This window comes from Vulpes lagopus, chromosome 1 (genome assembly GCF_018345385.1).
Source record: "Vulpes lagopus strain Blue_001 chromosome 1, ASM1834538v1, whole genome shotgun sequence".
Classification (NCBI taxonomy): domain Eukaryota; kingdom Metazoa; phylum Chordata; class Mammalia; order Carnivora; family Canidae; genus Vulpes; species Vulpes lagopus.
This window is the reverse complement of record NC_054824.1, coordinates 144,282,870-144,309,551: the sequence shown is the minus strand read 5'-3', so window position 1 is coordinate 144,309,551 and position 26,682 is coordinate 144,282,870. Positions and strand designations below refer to the sequence as shown.

Genomic DNA, 26,682 nt, shown 5'->3' with positions numbered 1-26,682 from the left:
AAACCGCTAAGCCACCTGAGCTGCCCCCCACCTTTATCATTTCTGATGTTGCTCATTTCAAAGGTAAAAAGTTTTTACTTTTTTTTTGAATATTCTCACCAGAGTTTTTTAAAAATCAACTTTAATAATATATTTTTTTTTAATTTTATTTATGATAGTCACAGAGAGAGAGAGAGAGAGGCAGAGACACAGGCGGAGGGAGAAGCAGGCTCCATGCACCGGGAGCCTGATGTGGGATTCGATCCCGGGTCTCCAGGATCGCGCCCTGGGCCAAAGGCAGGCGCCAAACCGCTGCGCCACCCAGGGATCCCTAATAATATTTTTAAATATATTTATTTGAGGTAGAGAGCATGAGTGGTAAGAAGGCAGAGGGAGAAGCAGATTCCCTGCTGAGGAGCCCGATGCAGGACTTGGTCCCAGGACCCCAGGATCATGACCTGAGCTGAAGGCAGATGCTTCACCAATGGGGCCACTCAGGTACCCCCAATTTTATTTAAAAAAAAAAAGCTTTTATTTATTCATGAGAGACACACAGAGAGAGGCAAAGACACAGGCAGAGGGAGAAAGCAAGCTCCCCACAGGGAGCCCAATGTGGGACTGGATCCAGTACCCTAGGATCACACCCTGGGCAAAGGCAGACATTCAACCACTGAGCCACCCAGGTGCCCCTACCCCCAATTTTTTTTCTTTTTTTTTTTTTTTCCTACCCCCAATTTTAATAGTATTTTTAGAGAACCAAATTTTTAGGTTTTGAGTTTAGTATTTTCATAATCATTTAGTTTGAATTACTTTCTCATTTCCATTCTGATTTTCTTCTCAGAAGAGGATTTCTTGATATCCAAACATAAGGGATTTTCTGTGCATGTATTTGGAATTGAGTTTTGGCTTAAATTACAGTGGGGTCAGAGAATACCATTCATGATTTAAGCTCTTTGAAGTTTGGTGACATGGCCCACCCAGTGAGAGTCAAGTTTTGAATACCTATTCAGGGAGGGATAGGTGTGCTTTAAAAGAATGTATATTCAGAAGTGTTTTGGTTTAATTTAAAAAAATCCTTTCACTGACAAGTTTGTTAATTATGCTACTAGAATATCTGTTCTGATTGGCTGTCATCTATGAGTTACTAAAGTATATTCCTACCACCATGGTTTATTTTTCCTTATATTTTGTCAGTTTTCATTTTCTTAGGTTATGTTATTAGGGCATACTACTTTGTAATAGTTTTATCTTTCTGATGACCCTTCTATCATTTTAAAATATCCCTCTTCTCTCTAAAAATGCTGGTTTTTTTTTTAAAGATTTATTTTTATTTATTTATGATAGTCACAGAGAGAGAGAGGCAGAGACACAGGCAGAGGGAGAAGCAGGCTCCATGCACCGGGAGCCGGACGTGGGATTCGATCCCGGGTCTCCAGGATCGTGCCCTGGGCCAAAGGCAGGCGCTAAACCGCTGCGCCACCCAGGGATCCCAAAATGCTGGGTTTTTAAAAAGGATTTTATTTATTCATGAGCGAGAGAGAGAGAGAGAGAGAGAGAGAGAGAGGCAGAGAAGCAGGCTCCCCTGGGACTCAGTCCCAGGACCCCAGGATCACGACCTGCACCAAAGGCAGAAGCTCAACCGCTGAGCCACCCAGGTGTCCCAAAATGCTGTTTTATCTTATTGTCTACTTTTCTTGGTAATAATACAGATGAACCAGCTTTCCTTTGGTGTTTGAATAGTATATATTTTTTGACTTTTTACTTGCAAGTTTGGATTTGTGTCTTGAAGACTGCATACACCAGCAGCAAACACCAGAGTGGCATCACCCATGCAAGTGCCTCATCAGGGAAATAAATGCCTGTGACGGACCTGGAGAGGAGCCCAATGGGCCCTAGGGAGCTGTGAGAGCCCAGTGAGGGTGTGACTTGCGAATGAAGGGAAGGAACAAGTCGGACACAGTTTTACATAGAGTTGTGCATTCATTTACCAAAGTTCAGTCTGAAAACTTTTTCATCATCCTCCAGAATCCTCCAATGATTACAGCTGAACCCCGTTCCCCCCAGCACCAGGCAGCCATTCACCATTTCTTCCTGTATGGATTTGCACTTTCTGGACATAATCCTCCCACATGTGGTCTTTTGTGTGGGAGTCTCTGAGTTCCGTGTCAGAGGCTCCCCGTGTGGTAGCAGTTACTAATACGTGCTCTGTTCTGGTTACCTGCTTACAAATAATGGGTATTTGGGTTATTCCCACCACTGAGCAGTCATGAATCATGTTGCTGTGCCTCATGCTGCTTGAACACACATCTTTGCATGGACACATTTTCATTTCTCCAGGGTAAACACCTGGGGGTTGAGTTGCTTATGTGCTAACTCCATGTTTAACATTTTTAGGAACTGCAAGATTGTTTTCTAAAGTGGAAACGTGTTAGAAAATTTGTATTTCCATTGTATATTTATACTGGCGAAGTGTGATGGTTCCTGTATCTCAGAGCTCCCTGTGTAATTTCAGCCGTCTCGGTGGGTGTACCCTGGCCACTCAATGATCTGGATTCGCATTTTCCTGTTGCTAGTGATGCAGAGCAACTTCTCATAAGCTTGTCCGGGATGTCTGTTCAAATTGTTTACCAAGTTTTATTTTATTTTTATTTTTATTTATTTATTTTTTTTATGATAGTCACACAGAGAGAGAGAGCGGCAGAGACACAGGCAGAGGAAGAAGCAGGCTCCATGCACCGGGAGCCCGACGTGGGATTCGATCCAGGGTCTCCCGGATCGCGCCCTGGGCCAAAGGCAGGCGCCAAACCAATGCGCCACCCAGGGATCCCTGTTTACCAAGTTTTAAACTGTGTTTTCTTATTAATGAGTAATAGTCCTTTATATATTCTGATATATACATGAATTTGCAGATATTTTCCCCCAGCCTGTAGCTTTTTTTTTTTTTAAAGATTTTATTTATTTGAGAGAAAGAGTATGCACAAGCAGGGGGGAAGGGCAAAGGGAGAAGCAGACTCCCTGCTGAGCAAGGAGCCTGACATGGGGCCCCTGGGTGGCTCAGTTGGTGAAGTGTCTGCCTTTGGTTCAGGTCATAATCTCAGGGTCCTAGGAGGGAACCCCGAGTTGGGCTCCCTGCTCAGGAGGGTCTCCTTCTCCCTCTCCCTCAGCCCCTCCCCCTGCTCATGCTCTTTCTCTCTCTTGAAGAAAAGCTTTTAAAAAAATTTAAAAATGCCTATTTTTTTTATGTGGACTGTTATCCCTAGAACTAGTAACAGAAGTTGCTTCTAGGAGAGGAGGAAAAGAAAGGAGGATGGTTTCCATGACATGTTTTTCTGTGGTTTGGATGCAGCAGAAACAGGAATAAAGGCAAATGGAATCCACTGAATGACTTGGGCTGGAGGTCAACTCAAGTGGGTGGTCCTGTGAAAGAAGACAAGGGGGCAGGAGGGATGTGGGTAGAGAGCAGTGAGGATGGAGAGGACGAGGGGCTTTGACTCCCACAGAGATGAACCTGAGGCCCTGGCCATCCACTGAGGGAGGCATGTGAGTCGGGTGGCAGGTGGCACGGGATGGGGTAAGGGCATCAGGCCTCCCAGGGCTGGGGGAACAGGCTTTGTAGAGCAGGGTTCAGGACCCAGGCCAGTAGACCTGACAAAGGACTGGGTCTGGGAGAGGGTCGGGTTCAGAGATGGAGCCCTCAAGGATGGTGAGGTGTGGGGGAAGCTAGCTCTCTGGTCAAAATTCTGACCCCATCCAGATGGTCTCCCTTCTGGCCAGTGTTCAGAGAAAGTCAAGTCCTAATGGTCATGACTACTTAGTACCGCCCATGTGTGAGGCACTTTCCACACGGTGATTCAGTGCTCACGATATGCCCCTGAAGTTTGGCATCATTACTGATGCCTGTTAGGACAGGTGGAACCAGCAGGACACGGGCCCTGCGACGGTTTGGATGAGGCAGCAGGGCTTGAACTTGGCTGTCCTATGACGTGGGTGGGGCAGAGGATTCAACTCCCTGAAACTGCTGGGAGTCATTATTTTCCCAAATCTCCCAAAGCTGGCACACATATCTGTGTGAGGGAGAGGCTCCTGCCTCCTGTGGGTGTGTAGCAGGCGTGTGGGGCCAAGTCCCTGGGCCTGGCGGGAAGGGACACAGACCTAGGCAGCATGGAGAAGCCATCGGCGGGTGTGTCCGGGTGCCAGAGGGGGAACTGAAGGGGTGAATGTCAGTCTCCTCACCTGAATAAAGTCTAGAACTAGTGGAAGTTTCTGCAGAATCTGGTCTCTTCACACCCCTTACACACAGAACGTCAGAGAAATTCAATTTGGTCAACTGAAGCCTCTTTCCATTTTATAAGCCTGATACAACACTTTTAAGAAAGATAATTTATTTTAGGGAAAAATCCATAATTACCTAACATGAAAAACCCCAGCTAATGAACTAGTTTTAGGAACAGGAGGGCATCTCCTGGCTGCTCTGGTCACTCTTCAGTGAAGGCTGGGAGCAGATGTACGCAGCGACCTAAAGGTAGGCGCAGAGCCGCTCCAGCTGCCCAGGGTTGGCGTCACTCAGGAACAGCAGCTCTTTCTTCCCTTCCTCCGTATGAGCTGGTGGGCAGGGGGGAGGAGGGGGGAAGGACAGCTGGCAGTGCTCTCTGCAGCATGGTGTCACCCAGAAACATCTGTGTGGAGGCTCCGTGATCCAGATCATGTTGGAATGCAATGACCACTCCTAAGAGACCTCACTTCTAGTTGTCTCCGAAAACTATTATTTTTCCTGTCTTTATTCCTCTAGTCTGGCCTCTCTGTCTCCCACTGTTCCAAGAACATCTTCTGGACTTTTGGACTTTGTCAAATGCCAACTCTCTGCATTGTGCCTCCCAAACCTCCAAATGCTACAGCTGCTTTATACTCTCCCCTCTATTCTTGGAATAACCTCCTCGTTGGCAGCCAGTCCTCTCTTACCCTGCAACAGAACCACCTTCTTGCCTCCTCCACACACCCAGAGCTGAGGCTGCTCTGCTGCTGGCAAGCTGCCCACACACAGCTGGGTAGTAGCACGAGCATCTTACTCTAGACCAACTAGTGAGATCTTGGGAAGAGAAGTATGTGCTGTTGTGTAAATTAAACCTTAACCACCCCATTCCCTGCCTTTCCTACTGTCTAATTGGCCAGAGAGGCGGCCAGATAAAGGGAGAAGACAAACAAGAATTGTAGGCTGTTGCTGTGGGAAGGAGAGCACAAAGCCCCGACAGGGAAAAATTTTATAACCCACCTTTCTCATGTTGAAGCCACTTGTTCTCCAAATAATACTGGATACAACTTTCAAACTCCTTTGGGTTATAGTTGGAGACCAGGATGGGAATAAAGGGATCCAGGGCATCAAATCCTTCCTGGAGAAGGAAGAGTAGCCACTTAGTACGGAGTCAGCAGAGAGAGAGACTGGACATAAATGCTTGCAGGGAAGGTCCTGCTTTCCTTCTCTGCTTCTCACTGAGGCTCTGCATAGGGCAGCTGGCTGCTGTCGTTCATGGCCATGCACCTGCATTTGTAAAAGACACCATCCTGCTGGGGGCCACACCTGTCTGAGTGTGTCTCTACATATATAATTTATTTTATTTAAAAAAAATTTTTTTTACAGGTCTGACTTTAGTAGCCAACAACCACTTAAGATACTTTGATAAACTCAAAAACTAGAAAATTAACAAGGGTGGGGATAAAGATCCACTAAATGGAATGAAAACTGAAACAAATGAATCAAAGTGTATTTCAAATTTCAAATAACACCTAAGGAGGGAAGCCAGCCTGAGTTCACTTCTGAACAGGGCCCCTGGACAAAGAACAACCCTGTCCAGGAGGACAAAAAGCACACCAAGCAAATACTGAGCCCCAGTCTGCAGTGTCCTATTCACAGAGTAAAGTGTTGGCGGCCATGGAAGTGCTGTCATTGTGAGCTTGGGCCGCGCCAGCAGGGAGACACCACGCAGGTGGTGACTGGTGGAGACCCAGGAGGGGGCGGAAGGTGAGTCTGCGACACTGGCTGGTATCGATGTGAGCTCACCGGTTTTCCACAAAGACAGAGAAACGGACAGAGGTGTGTGGGTATGTACATGGAGACACATACGTGTGAACATGGCACATACCCATGTATGTGTGCAGCATGACTAGGATGGGTACCTATTGTCAGACTCAAAGGCCTAGAAGCGATACTCCAGCAGCATAAATATACTGAACACTCACGTCTTGGGATCTAAAAGCCAGCCCATGCTTAAGAGTTGGGGGATTTGGTTCTACCTCTTGAAGAGCATATTTTAAACTTTTTTTTTTTTTTTTTTTTTTAGTAGGCTCCACACCCAATGCGGACCTTGAACTCATGACCCTGAGATCAAGAGTCACACACTCTACTGACTGAGCTGGCCAGGCACTCCCCAGGCCTTGGATCTGAATACTCTTCTCTACAATGAACTGGGGCTGCTTGGAGGAGTGGTTGATTCTAGGACAGCACATGGAAAGGATAAGACGAGTGTGGAACATATATATTCCTTCCCCAAAGTAAAGTAGGGTCTCAAGAATGATGGGGGCATATGAGAAGGATACAGAAGCCAGTTTGAAGGGGCATCTGCTGGCCAAATCTGGGATAATTTAAGCACCAAAATAATGATAGCAAAAGTTTAGAACTAATTAAAGAGGAGTCTACATGTCCATACTGAAACAAATGTGTCAGGGGAAAATAAGTTCTTGCCAGAAATCCAGCTGACACATGTAGAAGACATGAAGGAGCTAGAAGATACCATTTTGCAAGTATCACACCTGAGTTTAGGGAAGAATCACAAGTGGATGCTCAAACCAGAAGGTAAAGTGTGAGGAGTAATGGGACAGTGACACAACCTCAAAGCCTATCTCCATGAGGAGCTTATTCATTACAGAAGGCAGACTGTCAGTCTCCTGAGGAGAAACCAGATGGATGGCACCTGGACCAGGTGTCCGAAGTTCATTCTAGCAGCTGCCAGGAGAGATGGGTTTCAGAGGTGCCTCAAGGACACACGGCATCACATCTAACATCACGTGCTCAGGAGAAAACACTCACAAAGCCACCCATGACTGGCACGTACTCTTCCAATACAGAAATATTAAGGTTGTAAAGACAAAGACTGAGGTGCTGTCCCAGACTGAAGGAGACTGAAGAATCAGGACAGTCGACTGTGACAATCAATCCGGGACTTTCTGTCTTTGGGAAGGGTATTGGGACAGCTGGCAAGATCGCAGTAAGTCCTAAAGATGAGCTGCTAACAGAATTATACCAATGATAGTTTCCTGATAATTATGCTGCGGTTGTATATTTAGGACATCTCTGATTAAGGAAATACACGTTATTTAGAAATAGGCATCATGTCTCCGATTACTGTTACATAATTCAGGGGAAAAAGTAGATGCAGAAGAATAAAGCCAATATGGAAAAGTGTTAACACTTTAGGAATCTGGGTGAAGTCATACAGGAATACGATTTTTCTTCAAGCCTGTAATTTTGTTAAAAACAAAACAAAACAAAACAAAACCCTCTTCAGACAGAGTGACTAAGGGGAACCAGATTTTCTGATGATCGTACCTTTCCCAGCAGCTCCTGGGGCAGATAGGCCCTCCTTGGCTTAAAGAGAGACCCAGTCTGGCTCAGTGTCAACACAATGGCGCCTCCGTGCTGAAAGAGAGGACACAGGCCAAATGAGGAAAGAGTGGAGAAGATAAAAAAATGCTTTTAATCATCTGTAGATTTTTAGTACAGGTAAATGGCAACTGAACAGGTTCTTAGTTCTGCATTTGGCTCTGGACCACAAACTGCTACATGATCTCACGTTTATCAAAATCTTTTCCAAAGTTAAGACATAAAAACACCCTGAACAACTGCCAAGTAAAATTGTGCCAATATTTAAATACAATGAGTTTTTTCCCAACAGGTGGAAAGATTAGAGACCAAATGCATAGACTTTAAAGATTTTATTTATTTATTGGCAGGGGGAGTGAAAGCAGGGGGAGGGGCAGAGGGAAAGAGAAGCAGACTCCTCGCTGAGCAGGGAGCCCAATGTGGGGCTCGATCCCAGGACCCTGAGATCATGACCTGAGCTGAAGGCAGACGCTTCACCAACTGAGTCCCCCCAGGCACCCCTAAATACATAGACTTTAACTCCTAGCAGTTATGGGAATTAGAAGAGACAGAAGAGCTTTCTTCCCTAAACTCAGAGACTGACGAGTAGTGAGCATCCTGTGTACTCACCCAGTCGTTTCTCACCATCTTCCTCAGGCTGCACACGAGCGCCAGCTCCTCGGGGGCTATCTGCACGCCGCCAGTGTGAGGACAGGGGATAGATGTCAGGACGAGCTCCCCCTGGACGCTCTCCTGGCACCAACTAGAACGTTCTCATAAACCCAGCAACCGATGGCATAGCCTCTGAGAGGAAGGGGCTGCCAGCCCTGGACCCTTCTGCCCTCCGCCCAGTTTCTGATGAAAACCAGTCACCGAGGGAGAACACCCCCAACCCGAAGCTGCTGTCTTCTGCTCAGAGGTAGGTGGCTTGGGTGCCACAATACAGAAAACAGTCACCTAGCCCCGTTCTGAAAATAGAGGGGCAAGAGAAATGGACAAACACAGGTTTCTCTGTGGGGGTTGGTTTCCAAATCCCTGCCTTGGTTTTCATGGTATTCGGGGGGGGGGGGGCGGGCTTCCGCAGCCCCCTCGGCCCCGGGTGCCATCTTCGCCCTCCATCTCAATCCACATACTCTCAAGGCAAGAAAATCTAGCGCATGGTCTATAAGGCTATGTCCAGCCGCCACACACGCCGGCGCCAGAGGTCAGAGTGACAGACTGGGTTTTCCTACCAGGCTCTTATCTTCCCTCTTCAGCGAGGTCCTTCCCCAGAGAGCATTGACTCCGTCCACCGCCACCAACAGACGGAACGCACCCAAACAACTCTGATTCTTGAGCTCCTTGAGGACAATCCCAACTGCATCTGTGGCATTCCTCACCCGCGTCAGGCCCTGCAGGGAAGAGAGGCAGAGGCCTGCAGCCCAGAAGAGGCCTCTGGAATGAGGGTCCACATCCAGGGACTTTTTTTTTAAAGACTGTTTGTTTGTTTGTTTGTTTATTTATAAGAGAGAGAGAAAGAGAGGCAGAGACACAGGCAGAGGGAGAAGCAGGCTCCATGCAGGGAGCCTGACATGGGACTCGATCCCGGGACCCGAGGATCACGCCTTGAGCTGAAGGTGGTGCTAAACCGCTAAGCCACCCAGGGATCCCCTAGGGACTTTTTTTATACCTGTTCAACCACTGCTCCCAGAGGACTGCCTTTCTCAGTGCTTTCTCGCTTATTCCAGATGTACTTCTCTTGAACTTTTATCTAAATACAAAATAAAAACAACAAAAAAAGCTATTTAGCCTAAAGATGATCCCAACTAAGAAGGTAGGAAGGTAAGGTTGTTAGGAGTCCGTTTGAGTTGATTTTTCCAGCTGTGTAAGAGCCTCCAGAATAAAAGTGAATGCCTCCCAGCCTTTCTCTGCCTGGGGCTCAAGAACAAAGCCGGTGAGGCTTTCTGATAACAAAGGTCTGGGATGAGGCTGTGGCAACCACATTCATAACCAGCTCTCCGAGATGACTTGGATTTATATCCAGAGTTGAAAACTTCTGGCCTAGAGATTGTATCCAAGAATCACCAGAGCAAAGAATAATTCTGCCAATACATGTCTAGTTCCATGGAAGACCTTATCTGGCGAAGATTACACAGCTGAAAATATGCCTCAGAGGATGTGAGACTGTTGCTGCGGAAAAGTCAGTGAATCCATCTGCACTGCACTTTGCTCCTCAGAAAATTCCCAGGGATGGCTTATACCACTGCTGTATTTTACACAGATGAGCATAAAATATACGAGAGGAACATGGCACAGTGACCCCAACTATGATATTAGTTCTCTACAGTCAACTGTGCTCAAGACACAACAAAGATAAAGTCTATTTCAGAGACTGTCCAGCATCGAACTTCTGGGAGTCTAGTCACCTGACTCAAGAAACGCTCATTTGCAGTTTTGAAATTCTTCAGCCACATCGAAGCCTCTACAGGTTGATCAAAGCGCTGCTTGTTGTAGGAAGACTGCAGGAGACCCCGACAATTTTTCACCCAAAGATGAGCTAAAAAAACAAAGATACAAACCAGGCAGGAACTGACTGTATTCAACTCAAAATACTCTCTGCTTCTTTACGTTACATGAGATGACTCTTGAACAACAAGGTGCGAGGGACACTGGCCCCCCTGCCATGCACTTGAAAATCTGCATCGGGTGCCTGGGTGGCTGAGCAGTTGAGCATCTGCCTTCGGCTCAGGTCATGATCCTGGGGTCCTGGGATTGAGTCCCACATCAGGGTCCCCCTGGGGAGCTTGCTTCTCTCTTTGCCTGTGTCTCTGCCCCTCTCTCTGTCTCTATCACGAATAAATAAAATCTTAAAAAAAAAAATTGCATCTAACTTCGGACTCCCCAAAACTGAACTACTACTAGCCTATAACTGACCAGAAGAAGCCTTACTGATAACAGAGTCGATGAAGAAAGATTTTGAATGCTGTACGTATTTTATACACTGTATTCTTAGTCAAGCAAGTTAGTGTAAAGACAATGTGACTCAGAAGATCCTAAGGATGAGAAGATATATTTACAGCCCATGATGTATTGAAAGACTTCTGTGTGTAAGAGGACCAGCAAGTTGGAAATCATGCTGTTCAAGAGCCAACTATGTTATTTCTTAAAGACCTCTTAACTTCGGAGGTTTACGTTTCTGTCTGGTCCATCTGAGATTACACGATTGCAATCACTACTCAAGTGGGTTAAAGGTCACTTTAGCTTCCTGGCAGTTGTTTTTTTCCTGGCAGTTTTTAAAGAGAGAAAACCCTCACCGGATGTGCGCAATGCCCAACACAACGGAGAGGGCTGCACGTGAAGTATGAGAGTTTAAGTTTTCAAGATCTATGCTGATGGCTCTAGGATGCTAACAAATAGCCCCACGTACCCCCCCGAATCCCAGGGACTCAAAACTGCTGACCGTTGGCAGGAAAGCCTGTGGTGACCTCTAAGGCAGAAGTTCATGCTCTTGGGTGTCACATCCAAGTGAGGACTACTAGGCCAAAATATTTTTTCTTTTTTTGTTAAAGATTTATTTATTTGAGAGAGAGCGAGAGCAAGAGAGCAAGCATGTTCATGTGGGAGGGGTGGGGCAGGGGGAGAGGGAGGGAGAATCTCACACAGATGCCCTACTGAGTGTGGAGCCTGACTTAGGGCTCAATCCCACAACCCTGAGATCATGACCTGAGCTGAAATCAAGAGTAGGACGCTCAGCTGACTGAGACACCCAGGCACCCCCAAAATACTTCATTCTTATTACCAAAAGGCTCTAGTAAGGTTTTTGCTGCACTTCCTCTTGTTGCACATACACCTGCCTGTGATTACTGTAACATCATGATGAGCCAGCTTAGATTGGCCTGCACCTGGAACAGAAGGCTTCTGAAAAACCGTTGCAACCTAGATGCTGTCACAGCCTGGATGCCAGCATTGTATCAGGGACCTGACCCGACCCAGTGAGGGGAGGGTGTTCTTACCATCTGGAATGTGCAGTATTAGCCAGTCCTGTTTTGCACAGAAATGAACAACGTGGCAAAGACTGAGGGTTTTTCCTGTCCCCTTCTCCCCATCTAGAGCACCCATTGTTAAAGAAAACATCACCAGAAGGGACACCTACACTGTCAACAAATGGCCCCCCTTTCCACTTCCTCTTAACCCTCATTGGCTCCAGACGACTCCGGAGGCAGGAAAGGATACAGAGAACATACCGCACAGCTGGGTGAGCAAAATTGGTGTTTTTCAGGTAATGTAGAAGCTCGAGGGCTGGTTTCCTCACCATCAGACAAGCTTCATTGAATGTCTTCACCTGACAAAACAAGAAGGAGGGCAAGGTGGTGCGTGCAGCACACTGAGCCTAATACCATAACCAGAGCAGCCAAGTGCACTCTTCACCTGTTCACTCAGGAGAGGCTGGGCTGGCAGCTGGTATCCACATAATTCAGCTAAAATTTGAAACACGTTACCCACAGCAAGTAACACAATAGTCACCTTCTGATTATTTCTCTTAAAGAAGCAGTGATATTATGTCAGTCATATAGTCCATAAGCTGAAATCTACATATGATCTATAGCCATCTTGTAACATAGTTATGTATACCACTTAGGATTAACATAAATATTGAAAGAATGTAAAACGTTTAACAAAGTATCTGATACATGGTAAGTCCTGAATAAATGTTAATTCTTTTAAGTTTATTTTTAGCTAATTCTTGTAAGTATGTGGACTTTTCTCTACAAATACATATATGACAGCTCAGAGCAGGTGTGACCAGGTGCCCCAAAGCCCATGGGCCACTCTGGACACCAGCAACATGCAGATGCCAGAGCACTGACACACAAAGTTCAATCCTTTTTTGTCACCAGGAATAGTCTGGTGGAAAAATCTGTAAATCACTGATACGTGTGACATGAGGATTAAAATAGTTTTGGCATTTTCCTTTTTAAAGATTTATTTACTTGACACTATGTGCAAGCATGAGCAGGGAGAGGGGCAGAGCAAGGGAGACCCAGCAGACACCCCACTGAGCATAGAACCCAAACTAGGGCCCGATCCCATGACCCTGAGATCATGACCTTAGCCGAAACTGAGGTGGAGGCTCAGCCACTGAGCCACCCGGGTGCCCTGTTTTTTTTTTTTTTTTTTTTAAAGATTTTATTTATTTATTCATGAGAGAGAGAGACAGAGAGAGGCAGAGACACAGGCAGAGGGAGAAGCAGGCTCCATGCAGGGAGCCCGATGTGGGACTCAATCCTGGGACTCCAGGATCATGCCCTGGGCCAAAGGCAGGCATTAAACCGCTGAGCCATCCAGGGATCCCCAGTGTTGGTATTTTTTAAATAAATCCTATCTGTGCAACTCGATTAGGGAAGGACTTGACAGGCAAGTTCAAATTTAATGAAAAGTGAAACCTTCAAAAACCTGATACAGAAATTAAAACAGAAATGCCGTATTAGGAAATATGACCGTGCTAAAACACACAAACAATGGGGAGCTGGCCTTCACATAAATGGAAATTATGGAAAGAATGTATGAGTAATAACCTCCAAAGCCCTGGGGGTCAGGCCAGTCTGAAAGCAACTGGAGCCAGTTACAACACTAAAGCTAGAGGCTGTACTACAAATGTCTTTGGACAGTTTAAGTGCCATCACAGATGACTCCTTCTGGTTGTGTCCTATTTCCAAATATAAGTCCCCCCCCCCCCCCAGTCCCAAATTTAACAGTTTCGATGACAAGGCTATTCATGGGCTAGAATTAACTCCTTCACTGGGGTTTCATCTGATCTTCTGAAATAGAGCACACTCAAGGAATGCTACCCTCTGGCTCCGAGGCTGAAAATCACCTGCGTGGTCAAGTCTGCTATTTCAGTAAGAAGGGACTGTCTCTCGCCATGCCTGGCCTGTGAAACGAAAATGCAAACAACTGTAACAGGGCCACAGACAAAGTGGAAACGGCCTGCTACACCATGTTAAGGAAAGGTCATCTCTCAGGGCTGGAGAAGAGGTCTTTCATTTCTTATCTTAGACAAAAGATGCTGGATGTCCTCGAATCCATGGTGTGTATATAAAGCGCCTGTTGGCTCAGTGATGAAGCCAGTTGCTCAGCAACATAAACCCTGCCTGTGGAGGTGACAGAGACAATCCTTGCCATCTGGATTCTGTGCTGTGCATGGAGATGCTCCAGTCATGTGACAAGAGTGACTGCACACCACTGTTTCCATAGAAACCCCAGAGGAGCTGGTGATAAAGGGACTACAATTCCAAGCAAAGCTGAAAGACACCGCAGTGACTTCACTCATTTGGTTTACTTTGTGTTTTTGAAAGCAGATGAGCGCCAGAGACATAAAGAAAACACCCTCCTGAGCTGGCAGCCTGGGTGATGAGTTATTGATCCCTTTCCACATGCACAGCATAGGTTAAGGTGGGGAGGCCTGCGGGCGGGGAAGGTGCAAGAAAGTAGAAAAAGCTATTGGCTCCCTCCACATTTACGCACAGATCACATGACGAATGCCATTTAGGAGGGGCCACTTTCGTGCTGGGGTAGGAGAAAAGAAATCATCTGGCCTCAAAGGACAAGAAGCACAAAATGAAACACTGGAAACTGCTGGAATGCTGGCTTCTGCCGACAGACTTCACTTTTTTTTTTTTTTAAGATTTATTTATTTATTCATTCAGAGAGAGCGAGAGAGAGGCAGAGACACAGGCAGAGGGAGAAGCAGGCTCCATGCAGGAAGCCCGACGTGGGACTCGATCCCGGGGTCTCCAGGATCACACCCCGGGCTGCAGGCGGCGCTAAACCGCTGCGCCACCGGGGCTGCCCCAGACTTCACTTTCAATGCTGTTCTCAATGAATCAGGTTAGTTCCCCCTCCAGACACTAGGAAGTCCACTTAGAAAGGTGGAATGTAGCACCAGACTGGCAAACAGAAAAACTGGGTTCTTTAGCTGCCCTGCCATGTGATCCTGGGTAAGTCAATGTCTTTAGGATTCTCCATACCAGGGCTGGTTGACTATGGCTGGCTACCCATTCTTGTAAATAAGCTTTTATCTATTTATTTATTCTTTTTTTTTTTTAAAGATTTTATTTATTTATTTATGAGAGACACACACAGAGAGAGAGAGGCAGAGGCACAGGCAGAGGGAGAAGCAGGATCCATGCAGGGAGCCTGACATGGGACTCGATCCCAGGTCTCCAGGATCACACCCTGGGCTCAAGGTGGTGCTAAACCGCTGAGCCACCTGGGCTGCTCCCTATTTATTTTTTTATTTCTTTCTTTCTCTCTCTACTATTATTTTTTTTAAAGCCACATCTACTTGTTTACATAAGGCAGAGCTAAGTAGTTGGGACAGAGACCACTTCAGTTTGTAAGCCTGAAATATTTACTGTCTGGCCTCTAAGGAGAAAAGTCTGCTGACCCAGTAAGATCAGTAACTACTAAATGGAACTTCTCAGGAACTGACTTAAGTATTTACTATGCAACTGTTTCATGCCGGACAAAATCCAGGGCATGAGTGGCCTTCAGTGGCAGGAGTTAAATCCGGTGTGGACTGGCCTGCCTGAGGTTTATGTGAATACGGCCTCAGGGAAGAGGCTGATCTGGGCTCCGGAGTGTTGTCTTGGGTGCACTGTCTGACCACAGGCAGATCTTCACTTTTCTGGGTTTCAATTGTCCCAATATGTAAAATGATAGCACCATAAAGTATAAGAACTGAAAGGAATCCATACACATGCTAGCAACTCACCGGGTCATCCTCACTAGTACAGGATACGGCTCTGGGTCTCTGGTCATCCAGGTGAGCATCAAGGCTCTGAGGGGCGGGGGACCCCCTGTGCAAAAAACGTCCAGGGTCCAACTATAAAAGAAACCATTTTCATGTTTTGGAATCAGCAGGCTTTTTAGTATTAGGATCACTACAAAACTGAGGTTTTAAAGCCCCTCTACAACAGGGAAACTGTCACTAATACACATTTTAGTTTTATGTAAAAGTAATCCTTATTTTTACAATTCTCTACATCCAATCATGTTATCCAGACTCTGAATCTGCTGCAGCTTGTGTTGCTCTGGCAGGGCTCTGTCCCACATAGAAGCAAATGCATCTGCTGGAGATGGTCCCGAAGCAGGGCACATCCTCCTATGCTCTTGCCCCCCGTGGTAGATGGCCACTAGGCCAGCGTGCCGCCCCCCCGCCCCCCACCGTGGCAATCACAGCCACTTCTATTAGGGGACTGGTGCGGTGCTCCCATTTGATAGCTATCATGACACTCCCCACAATAATTTTCTTGCTAGCTGTGTCCTGGAATAAAGACTCTCTGATTAAGGACGTGTGATGAGGGAGTGCAGAAAACCTCCAGCTAAGTGAGATATAGTGTTGGATGGGCAGCTCAGTAAACTGCACAGGGGACCCCTGTGCTGGGTATGGGATTTCAGGAGACAAAGCTGAGAAAATACTACCCGGAGAACCTTGTAAAACTGAGCTGAGGGATGAAAGGCCTTACATAGAAATGAAAAGATGCCAGCATAATACAGCTGGGGAACAAGAATTTACATAATAAAAATAGGAAAGCAGGTGAAGTTAGCACACTGGCCTGGTTATCGGTTATCGTGCGGAGTCTCTGGGACTTACCTTGACAGTGGCAGGGAATCAGCCATGCTTTCTTTTTCTTTAAAAATTTTTAAATTTATGGGGTGCCTGGATGGCTCAGTGGCTGAGCGTCTGCCTTGGCTCAGGTCATGATCCTGGGGTCCTGGGATTGAGTCCTGCATCAGGTTCCCTGCCTGGAGGCTGCTTCTCCCTCTGCCTGTGTCTCAGCCTCTCATGAATAAATAAATAAAATCTTTAAAGATTTATTTATTTTAAGTAATCTCTACAACCCAACATGGAGCTCAAACTCACAACCCCAAGACCAAGAGTCATACACTCTCCCAACTGAGCCAGCCAGGGGTCCCTCGGCCACTCTTTCTGATTAGCTGGAGGTTAAGCATTTTGAGGGGAGATAAATCTTTTGGACTATGAAAGACTAAGAGTCAAGATTTAGAGGTGAAAATACCAGTTAGAAAGTTATTGTAGAACTTAAATGGGTATAATTTTTATGAGCAAAATAATAATTGTTTAAACATTAAAATCAACATGCTGAGATGGCACCCCAACATGATGGACTGCAAACCATCTTGGAAATGTGGTGATAGCAAGAGTGAAACAGAACATCTACGATACAAACAGCAGCACTTGTTGCGCTGGGCTGATGAAAACCGAGGGTATGGTTTGTCAGCTCAGAAGTCTGAACGGAATGCCCCAGTGCTGGTGCTACTCAATTTTCTCCATTCTACCGGAGACAAAGCACCAGTTCTTCATAAAAAAAGTAGTAAATAAAAAAACCAAATATATTCAAGGACCACAAGGTGGTGGTATTTCTACACTAAACTTTTTTTTTTTTTTTTTTTTTTTAGTTAAATGCTTTTTGCAGCAAATTAAGACCTAGTAAAATGGATTCCTTACTTCTTACAGTGTTATATACGGCCTCACCCTGACAGTCTTGTGTTTCCGGGGAAGGCAACCATGTGTACACTTGCCTCTGCACAGCTCTGGAAGGAAAACCAGGCAGTTCCCGAAAGAACAGCATTTGTGATCCCATCAAGGTTACTAAATCAATCTACAGAAAGCATAAAATTCTTCTGACCCCTCGCTGCAGTTTGGACTCAGGTATTTCTTGTCTGCTATCAAGGAATAACATATTCTAGCCTTTTAATGCAAATAGTTGAGGCCTGAATCCATCCCTCTGTTGCTCCTTGGTCTTTTTTTCATTTTATTTCCTAAGAATGGGTTATTTTGCTTTTACGAGTTTTATCATGAACCACTGGGAAAAAAGAGGAGCCCTATGGAAGGAAGGGCTCCTCCTCTAGGAGATCTAATCTGTAATGAAATGATCAGATGGAAGTGCCAGAGCCCTGCTGGTCTGGCTCTCACCCTTTGGGACTTGGATGAATCTGGAGTCTGAGGGTGCCCTCTGGGCCCTGCTAACCCACAGCAGATGCTCCTCTGGGTGCTGTGACAGCACTGGGCTACAGGTGCCATTCGTTTGTGACTCCGCTACTGGAATGTGAGGTCCTGGACAACAGGGACCAAAAAATGCCACATAGCACAGCGCTCAAGGCCACAGGCTTTGCAGTCAGACAGCCTGGACTCTACAACTTCACAGAATGTTACCTCAGGCACTTTACTTAGCCTTGTTAATCATCACTTTCTTTGTGAAACAGAGATACTTATTTCCTGGGCTGGTCATCGTGCCTGGCACATAACAAATGCCCAACAAATCATAATTACTAATGGTGAAATGAGTCACTGTAGAATCCTGAGCACCTGCCTGGTAGAAGGTACTGAGAAAATATCTGCTCAATAAACGTAGTAAAGCAACACAATGGTCGTATTTATATATGATTTTATTATTTTGTTAAAACTATCAGATGCTAAAAGTCTAAAGAAGCAACTTATTTTTCTTTTAAATACTTCACTAAGGGATGATAATCATGAGTCTCATTAGATATAATAAAAGTTAATAAAGATAACTGCAATCAAGCTTATGTGTCTCTTTTTTAATGTTAATTCTCTAGCACATCTCCAAGCATAGCTTTTGTGCTGAGGGCTGTCAGATTTTTAGGGTAGAGGAATGGAGTTGTGACTGTCTTCTAAAGTGCAAACTTGTAAATTACAGCACTTGGCAACAGAGGTTTTCCAGAGCATGTTATTCTGGATACAGTGAATCCATCTAGAAATAAAAACTCCACCTAAAGACAATATGCACAAAGCTTTTAGGTCAGCTAGAACTCACCTGCCGGGCTCCAGAGAGAAGCCTTGTCATCCTTCTCAGCATCGTGGCTGTAATCTTAAGCAAAGTGAAGATGCAAGCCACAACTGGGCAATGTTACCAGCACAGATGGACGCCTATCTAGAGTACATACAGAACACCTACACATTGACCAAAAAAGGGGGGGGGGGCAGAAAATACAAATAAGATATAGAACAGGAAATGGCTAGTAAACCTAATAAACCCATGAAAAGATTTTCATCCTCACTACAAGTCAGGGAACTATATATTAAAACCACCATGATGAAAACCATTCACCTACCATTTTGGGAAAAATGAGAAAGACAAAAGGAAATGTGCCAGAGGCTTTGCAGCATGGGGGATACTGTCAGAGGGGGTGGGAGTATAATCATCCTGAAAAAGTGAATTTGGCGGGGCAGCCCTGGTGGCGCAGTGGTTTGGCGCCGCCTGCAGCCCAGGGTGTGATCCTGGAGACCCGGGATCGAGTCCCACATCGGGCTTCCTGCATGGAGCCTGCTTCTCCCTCTGCCTGTGTCTCTGCCTCTCTCTCGCTCTCTATGAATAAATAAATAAATCTTAAAAAAAAAAAAAAAAGGTGAATTTGGCATTATCCTATAAAGTTGAAAATGTACAGGTCTCTGACCTATGATTTCTATTCCTTGGTATTTTTTTTAAAGATTTATTCATGAGATACAGAGAGAGACAGAGAGAGAGAGGGATGTCTAGGTGGCTCAGCGGTTAAGCATCTGCCTTCAGCTCAGGGTGTAATCTTGGGTCCAGTGATCCAGTCCTGCATTGAGCTCCCTGTGGGGAGCCTGCTTCTCCCTCTGCCTGTGTCTCCGTATCTCTCTGTCTCTCATGAATGAATGGATAAAATCTCAGGGTCCCTGCAGAGCATGAGCCCAATGTGGGACTCGATCCCAGGACCCCCAGGTTGATGACTTGAGCCAAAGGCAGACGCTTACCTACTTAGCCACCCAGGCACCCCTCTATTCCTTGGTATTTATGGTAGAAAAATACATGTGCACTGAGAAATATGTATAACTGTAGAAATACTTATATGTGTATAGTTGTTCACTGTAGAGTATGAATAATCAAAAACTGTAAAAAGCTCAAATACCCATTAACAGAGGAGTGTATAAACAGAAATATGGTCAAACAATAGAACACCGCACAGCAAGAAAAGACTCAACTGCAGTTATATGCAGGACATTGACGAATTTTGAAAACTAATACTGTGTGAGAACTATTATATACAGCATGATATAATTTATGTAAAATTTAAAAATGTGAAACCTAATTCACTCACTGGGGGATATACATATACATAGTCAAACTGAAGGAGAAGCAGAAGGATAATAAGCCCATGCAGAATGCTGCTTCCTGTAGGGGAGTTGGTAAAGGGGAAGGCTGGGCAGGGCACAGCGACACTGGAGATGATCTATTTCTAATGCTGTATCATGGGTACAGGAGTTTTATTTTACTGTTTTTATATCACGTGTGTTATATGTATCCATCTGTATGTTGAAAATAGTTCAGGGATGCCTGGGTGGCTCAGTGGTTGAGTGTCTGCCTTCGGCTCAGGGCGTGATCCCTGGGTCGGGGATCAGGTCCTGCGCCATCTCCTTGTGGGGAGCCTGCTTCTCCGCCTGCCTGTGTCTCTGCCTCTTTCTCTGTCTCTCATGAATACATAAAATCTTAAAAAAAATAGTTCATTAAAAAACCCCTAATCAGAGAGCTAAAGATGTTTAAAATACTTAAGCGCAACTCTCAATATTCAGTAGTGATAACATACCTCAATCTAATCTCCAGGTCACTTTGATTATTCATTTTAACCCCTCTTACACCTGAAATTTTTGATGCAGCAGCAGCAGCAGCAGCAGCAGCAGTGTACCATTTAGTCAATAGTTACCAAGTACCTGCTGTGTCAGGCCCTGTGAATAAGCCAGTGAACAAACCTTCTACAGTCCCTGATCCATTGGGGCTTACCAGGAATCAAGAGACGACACAAAGTCTTTTGAATTCCATCTGTTTAGTTTCCAAAGCTACTTTTTGATGAAGATGCCAATGCATACCTTTATCCCGTCATTCAAGTCATATGTTTTCACATGCCCACACCCCAAGGAGTATACAGTGCTCAACCAGACTGGCATGGTCCCTGCTGCCCTGGCTCCCTTGTAACTATGGGATTCCAGGGCTCCTTTGCTGGGTTTGAAAACCACAGGTCCTTGGCAGCAGTTCCCAAACTGAGTTTAGGTGAATGCTAACTATTCATCAAATGCACCACAGCTCTATGGCTAAGAGATTTGAGACTAAGTAGTTACTTCATTTTAACCCAAATTCACTAGGTCTTTGAACCCTTGGGACACCACTGTTGCAAAATACTATTAATATCATTCTCCTGGATGCTAGTGGAGGAAGGAGGTGGCTGTGTGTATGTACCCAGGCCTGAAGATGAAGTTCTATTACCCCACGGGGGGGGGGGGGGGGGAGGAGGGGTCCCCTCTGTTCCCTGCACTCTGTTCGGTATCCTTACCTCTGCCCTCCACTGCTGTCTGACACAGCCTTTTGCCCAGCACCATGCACGGCCAGCCAGCAATGGTGGCTGCCAGCAATGGTGGAAGAGCTAAAGGGCAGGCAGGGAGGCAGCTGCCCTCTGGGCAGCTGTCTGGAAACCCTACAACAGGTAAGAGTGGGTCTCTGTGCCTAAACTATCTATACAAACAGCATGGCTTAGGTTGAGTACCCGCTTTCCTTCTGAGAGTCTGGAATTTCTAGGCAAATAATGACTACATGACCAGCCCAAAACTCCAAGGCACTGACACTGATGAGTTTCCCCAGCTGACACCATTTCATGTGTGTGGTCACAACTTGCTGATGTCATGTTTCCTGTGTGACTCTACTGGGAAAAGACTCTTGGAAGCTAGTGCTTGCTTTCCTTCACTTTGCCTGGCATGTCTTTCCCTTTGCTGATTTGGCATCATACCCTCCCCTATAATAAATCACAGTCTTAAGTATGACTATGTGCTGACTTCCAAGTCCTCATAGGGAATCAGATGCTGGGAATGCTCTTGGCAACTAAAGACACAACCACCTGGTGTCCACCACCGCCGCCCAGAATCCATCACCACCTGGTACCAAGTATCGCCCAACAGAGAGAGAGAGAGGCAGAGACACAGGCGGAGGGAGAAGCAGGCTCCATGCACCGGGAGCCTGATGTGGGATTCGATCCCGGGTCTCCAGGATCGCGCCCTGGGCCAAAGGCAGGCGCCAAACCGCTGCGCCACCCAGGGATCCCTACCTCAGCTCTTCTCAATCTCCCCTACTTAAACTACCTCAGCTCCCTGCCTCCAGCACTGTCTTCCCCCATCCATGACAGTAAGCTGCCACACTAACTCTAACCTTCCACATTATGCATTTCCAACCCTCAGCCCTCCATTCAACCTCAACTTTCTCTACTTAAAACTACTTATGACCCCAATGTGACTCTGACAATGCCTGGCCCACCCAACCCTGCTTCCTGCATCTTCCCAATGCATCCCATTACAAACAGCTGTGGGCTGCAGCATTGAAGGGGGGCTGGTTTCTGGAGAGAAAAGAGCAGATGACATGGTCCTGAGGTCAATTCTTCCTATAGGTGTGCCTGTGGTCATTGGGGCCATTACTCTGGCCATGTTTTAGACATTATGGGAAATATTGGTAACGAAAATGTGACCAGCTCTCTATCCCAGGACACTACCATCTTGCATTATACAACAATTGGTCTACAGCTTCCATGTGAACTTCTCCAATCCATTTTTTACACTCAAGTCTTGCTTAAAATCCTTCAATATTTCCCCACTGCTTTTTTTTTTTTTAAGATTTTATTATTTATTTATTCATGAGAAACAGAGAGAGAGAGAGGGAGGGAGGGAGGGAGGGAGGTACAGACAGAGGGAGAAGCAGGCTCCATGCAGGGAGCCTGACATGGGACTCGATCCTGGGACCCCAGGATCACGCCCTGGGCCGAAGGCGGCACTAAACCACTGAGCCACCCGGGCTGCCCTCCCCACTGCTTTTTAAGGGTAAAGGCAACACATACACACATCTCTCTATATAAGAATAGTCGAAATTACTTTAGGGGCTCCTGGGTGTCCAGTTGGCTGAATGTCCAAATCTTTTTTTTTAAGAGTTTATTTATTCATGAGAGACACACACAGAGAAGCAGAGACACAGGCAGAGGGAGAACCAGGCTCCCTGTGGGGAGCCTGATGCGGGGACTCAATCCCAGGACCCCGGGATCATGACCTGCACCGAAGGCAGATGCTCAACTACTGAGCCACCCAGGTGCCCTGAGTGTCCAATTCTTGATTTTGGCTCAGGTCATGATCTCATGGTGGTGAGATGGAGCCCCGTCGCTGGGCTCCAAGTTCAGCATGCAATCTGCTAGAGATTCTCTCTCCTTGTCCCCCTTGCTTATATGCATGCTTTTTCTCTAAAATAAATAAATAAATCTTAAAGAATAATGGAAGTTACTTTAAAAACAAAGGGAAGGTGGGGAATCTTGAAAGTTTGATCTCAAAGCCAATAACCTGGACTAAACATTTTCCATGTCTTTTAAAATACCTGTTTGCAGAAAAAAAATCTTATCGATAGGCCAAATGTAAGCTGAAGACAGGAATATTTGATCATTCCACTTTTAAGGGCATATAAATATCAGGGCAGTGCAAGGTAAAGGCTCAAGCCACTAGTAGTATGAAAAATCCAAGTACTGGTTTCTCCTTTCAGCTTTTTCATGTCCTTTGCAGGAGCAAAAGTTAGACATACTGCTGATTACTGGAAGGTAGGTAAGGGGACAGATTTCCTATGAGAATTGACTGATGGTACAAGACGAAAAGAATTATGGGGATGAATGGTGGTGATAGCCGCCTGTGTGTGACATCATGGAATTGCACACTTAAAAATTATGGTAAATTTTACACTTGCATATTTTACCACAAACAAAACAAATGACTAATGGTAAAAATCAAAGATAAACTGTCCACTTGTCTTCTGAGACAGAAAAGTCTTCTCTCTGATCACATGCTTTGTTTTAAATGTGGATAAAACAAATCCCAGAGACAATTTCCTTAGTCTTTAAGCCATCTGAAGCTTTTCCAGGTGCACCTGCAAAGTACTTGCTCAGCACTTTAAATGCTGTGATGAAACTTTTTAGCTAGTGTTAGTCCTCTTTCTCTCTAAAATAAAAAAGTCTCACATAGGAAGCTCAAATGTATACTGAGAAGTGAGTCAGAATAGGCTCGGACCAAATCTAGAAATGTATCCCAAAGATTATACGCTAAGACTAAGACTTCAGGGATTACAAAAATCAGTTTGTTTTTTAAATTTAACTTGTTCTGTTGAGGTCATTGTAGAGACCCCTGCAGCTGAAAGAACTCCGTGTGCCCTTTCCCCAATGCCTCCCTGTGATGACAGGTTGCACAGCGACAGCACTCCATCAAGCCTGGACACTGACGTCCATATAGTTCCTGTGCAGGACGTCTCCATCACCTTAAGGATCCCCTCATGTTGTCCTTTCTGAGTTCTCTGGCCTCTCTCCCACTCTTAACCCCTGACAACCACTCATCTGTTCTCCATTTCTGTGATTTTGAAATTTCAAGGATGTTAGGTGAATGAAATCACACTGTATGTGGCCTTTTGATACTGGCTTCTTTCTTTCTTTAAGAGTCTACGTATTTATTTGAGAGAGAGAGAACACAAGCAGGGGGAGCAGCAGAGGGAAAAGCAGGCTCCCTGCTGAGCAGGGAGCAGGGATCAAGCAGGGAGGGGCTTGATCCCAGGACCCTGGGATTATGACCTGAGCCAAAGGCAGACGCTTAACCAACTGAGCCAGCGAGGTGCCCTGATACTGGCTTTTTTTCACTTATAATTTTCTGGACACTCACCCAGGATATGTGTATTATATGCATTAATAGATTGTTTCTTTAATCTTGAACACTGTCCATGGTAAGGATGCATCTGTTTAACCAGTGAAAGACCTATGGATTATCTCCAGCTTTTTCTATTATGGACAAAACTGCTATGAACAGGCTTTTATACAGATAGAATAAAAAATTCTGAAAGTTAAGATGATCTAGCTCAACAGTTGAATTCTTTAGAATTAGTGCAACAATGATTTCAATAAAATCACTAAATATTTTTAGAAATAGGTTCTGTATTAAGCAATTTATAGGTATTATCTCACAACAATCCTATTAAGTAGACATTATTATACCCCAGTGAAAATAGGGATGGATAACCTAAATCACTTGCTAAAAGTGGCAGCCTTTCCTGTTAGCCGCTGCGTGTCGTGTATCAAGTGCTTAAACATTTCCAGCCACAGGGGAACATGAAGACACGCCATGTGATTATCAGACAACTTTTCTGGAAAATCCTTTCATAATCTGAGCTGAGATGTCTCTTGCAGCTTCCATTCATTGTCCCAGTCTTTCTCTTGGGTTTTACAAGACGTTTTCCACATGATGAACTGAAGGTAGTTATGCACTCTATTTTTTCTTTTCCTGGCTAAATGCCCACAGTTTTCTAAAGCAATCATTACACAATACAAGTCCCTTCCCCATATAAATGATCAATACTCCTTAAGTACAATCCATCATTATCAGATTTTATATTTTAAGAGTGACTATTTAAAAAAATTCTATCACATCATTGTTTCATTGAGAATGCAGTTCATTAAAATCGGCAATTCTTTCTCTTTTTTTTTTTAAAAAAGATTTTATTTATTTATGAGAGAGAGAGAGAGAGAGAGAACAGACACAGGCTGAGGGAGAAGCAGGCTCCATGCAGGGAGCCGGGCGTGGGACTCGATCCCGGGTTTCCAGGATCACACCCTGGGCTGAAGGCGGTGCTAAACTGCTGAGCCACCCAGGCTGCCCAGTTCTTTCTCTTTTAAAAAAATATTGTTACTTATCAAAATTCCGGCAACATTTTTTATGGTGATTGTCAAGCTGATTTCAGAATTCACATGGAAATGCAATGGACCCAAATAGCATAACTAACCTTGGAAAAAAGGAACAAAGTTGGAGGGCTCCCGTTCCTGATTTCAAAACTTACTACAAAGCTACAGTAATCAAGACTGTATTATTAGTATACGCCTATAGATTAAATGCATCTGACCCACATCTATGAGTCAGTGGGGGAGAGCTGAGAGTTTAGAAAGAATTCCTTACATCACCATCAGCTGATTTTCAACACAGGTGCCAAGACATTTCAATGGGGCAAAAGACTGTTTCAACAAAGGGTGGTGGGACAACTGGATATCCACATATAAAATACTTAAATCGAAGTGCTTATTTACCCAAAGCACACAAACACACTAATTCGAAAAGATACATGCTCTCCTATTTTTTTTTTTTAAGGATTTTACTTATGAATTCATGAGAGGACACAGAGAGAGGCAAAGACAAAGGCAGATGGAGAAGCTGGCTCCCTGCAGACAGCTTGATGTGGGACTCAATCCCAGGACCCCAGGATCACAACCTGAGCCAAAGGCAGCCACTCAACCATTGAGCCATACCAGTGCCATCCCCTATGTACACTGCAGCATTATCTACAATAGCCAAGATACAGAAGCAGCCCACATGTCCAATGATAGATGTGGGGATGGTGTGTGTATAATGGAATATTACTTGGTCATAAAAAGGATGAGATCTTGTCATCTGCAAAACCAGATTGATGGATCTAGGGTGTACTATGCTATTGGAGAAAGACAAATACATGATTTCACTTATATATAGGATCTTAAAAACAAAACAAGTGAATAAACAAATAAGCAGAAATGAACCGACAGAGAAAAATGATGATTGCTGGAGGGGGTGGGGTGAAGGGATGGGCAAAATGTGTAAAGGGGAATGGGAGATAAGGCTTCCAGTTACGGAATAAATAAGCCATAGGAATAAAACAAACACCATGGAAGGATGTAGTCAATGATAGTATTATATGGTGACAGATGGTAGCTACACTTGTGGTGAGCACAGAATAACATATAAACTTGCTGGGGTGCTTGAGTGACTGAGTCAGTGAAGCATCCAAGTAATGATTTCAGCTCAGGTTGATCTCACAGGGTTGTGGGATGTAGCCCAGCGTTCGGCTCCGTGCTCAACTGGAGTCTGCTGGAGATTCTCTCCCTCTCTAAAATGAATAAATAAACCTTAAAAACAAAATTTCTGAATCATTATGTTATACACCTGAAACTAA

The 26,682-nt window shown here is 45.1% G+C and overlaps 1 protein-coding gene and 1 long non-coding RNA gene across 2 annotated transcripts in view; one reads left to right on the top strand and one right to left on the bottom strand.

Annotated features, from left to right (window-relative positions):
- Positions 1 to 4,344: 4,344 nt before the first annotated feature.
- The window catches only part of DAP3 (death associated protein 3), a 32,941-nt gene continuing 10,603 nt past the window's right edge, over positions 4,345 to 26,682 (bottom strand). Inside the window, exons 2-12 of the mRNA XM_041766927.1 lie at positions 18,451 to 18,587; positions 15,366 to 15,476; positions 11,825 to 11,933; positions 11,605 to 11,697; positions 10,018 to 10,148; positions 9,282 to 9,362; positions 8,845 to 9,003; positions 8,243 to 8,302; positions 7,580 to 7,669; positions 5,249 to 5,366; positions 4,345 to 4,581 (exon numbers count right to left, since the gene is read on the bottom strand). Of these exons, the coding sequence (XP_041622861.1) occupies positions 4,496 to 4,581; positions 5,249 to 5,366; positions 7,580 to 7,669; positions 8,243 to 8,302; positions 8,845 to 9,003; positions 9,282 to 9,362; positions 10,018 to 10,148; positions 11,605 to 11,697; positions 11,825 to 11,933; positions 15,366 to 15,476; positions 18,451 to 18,492 (1,080 nt within the window). The 5' untranslated portion in view covers positions 18,493 to 18,587 and the 3' untranslated portion in view covers positions 4,345 to 4,495. The remainder of the gene's footprint in view (positions 4,582 to 5,248; positions 5,367 to 7,579; positions 7,670 to 8,242; positions 8,303 to 8,844; positions 9,004 to 9,281; positions 9,363 to 10,017; positions 10,149 to 11,604; positions 11,698 to 11,824; positions 11,934 to 15,365; positions 15,477 to 18,450; positions 18,588 to 26,682) is intronic.
- On the top strand, positions 14,419 to 18,035 carry LOC121497371. Its single transcript, XR_005989452.1, has 2 exons — positions 14,419 to 14,479; positions 17,130 to 18,035. It is a non-coding gene; the product is annotated as an uncharacterized LOC121497371 (long non-coding RNA).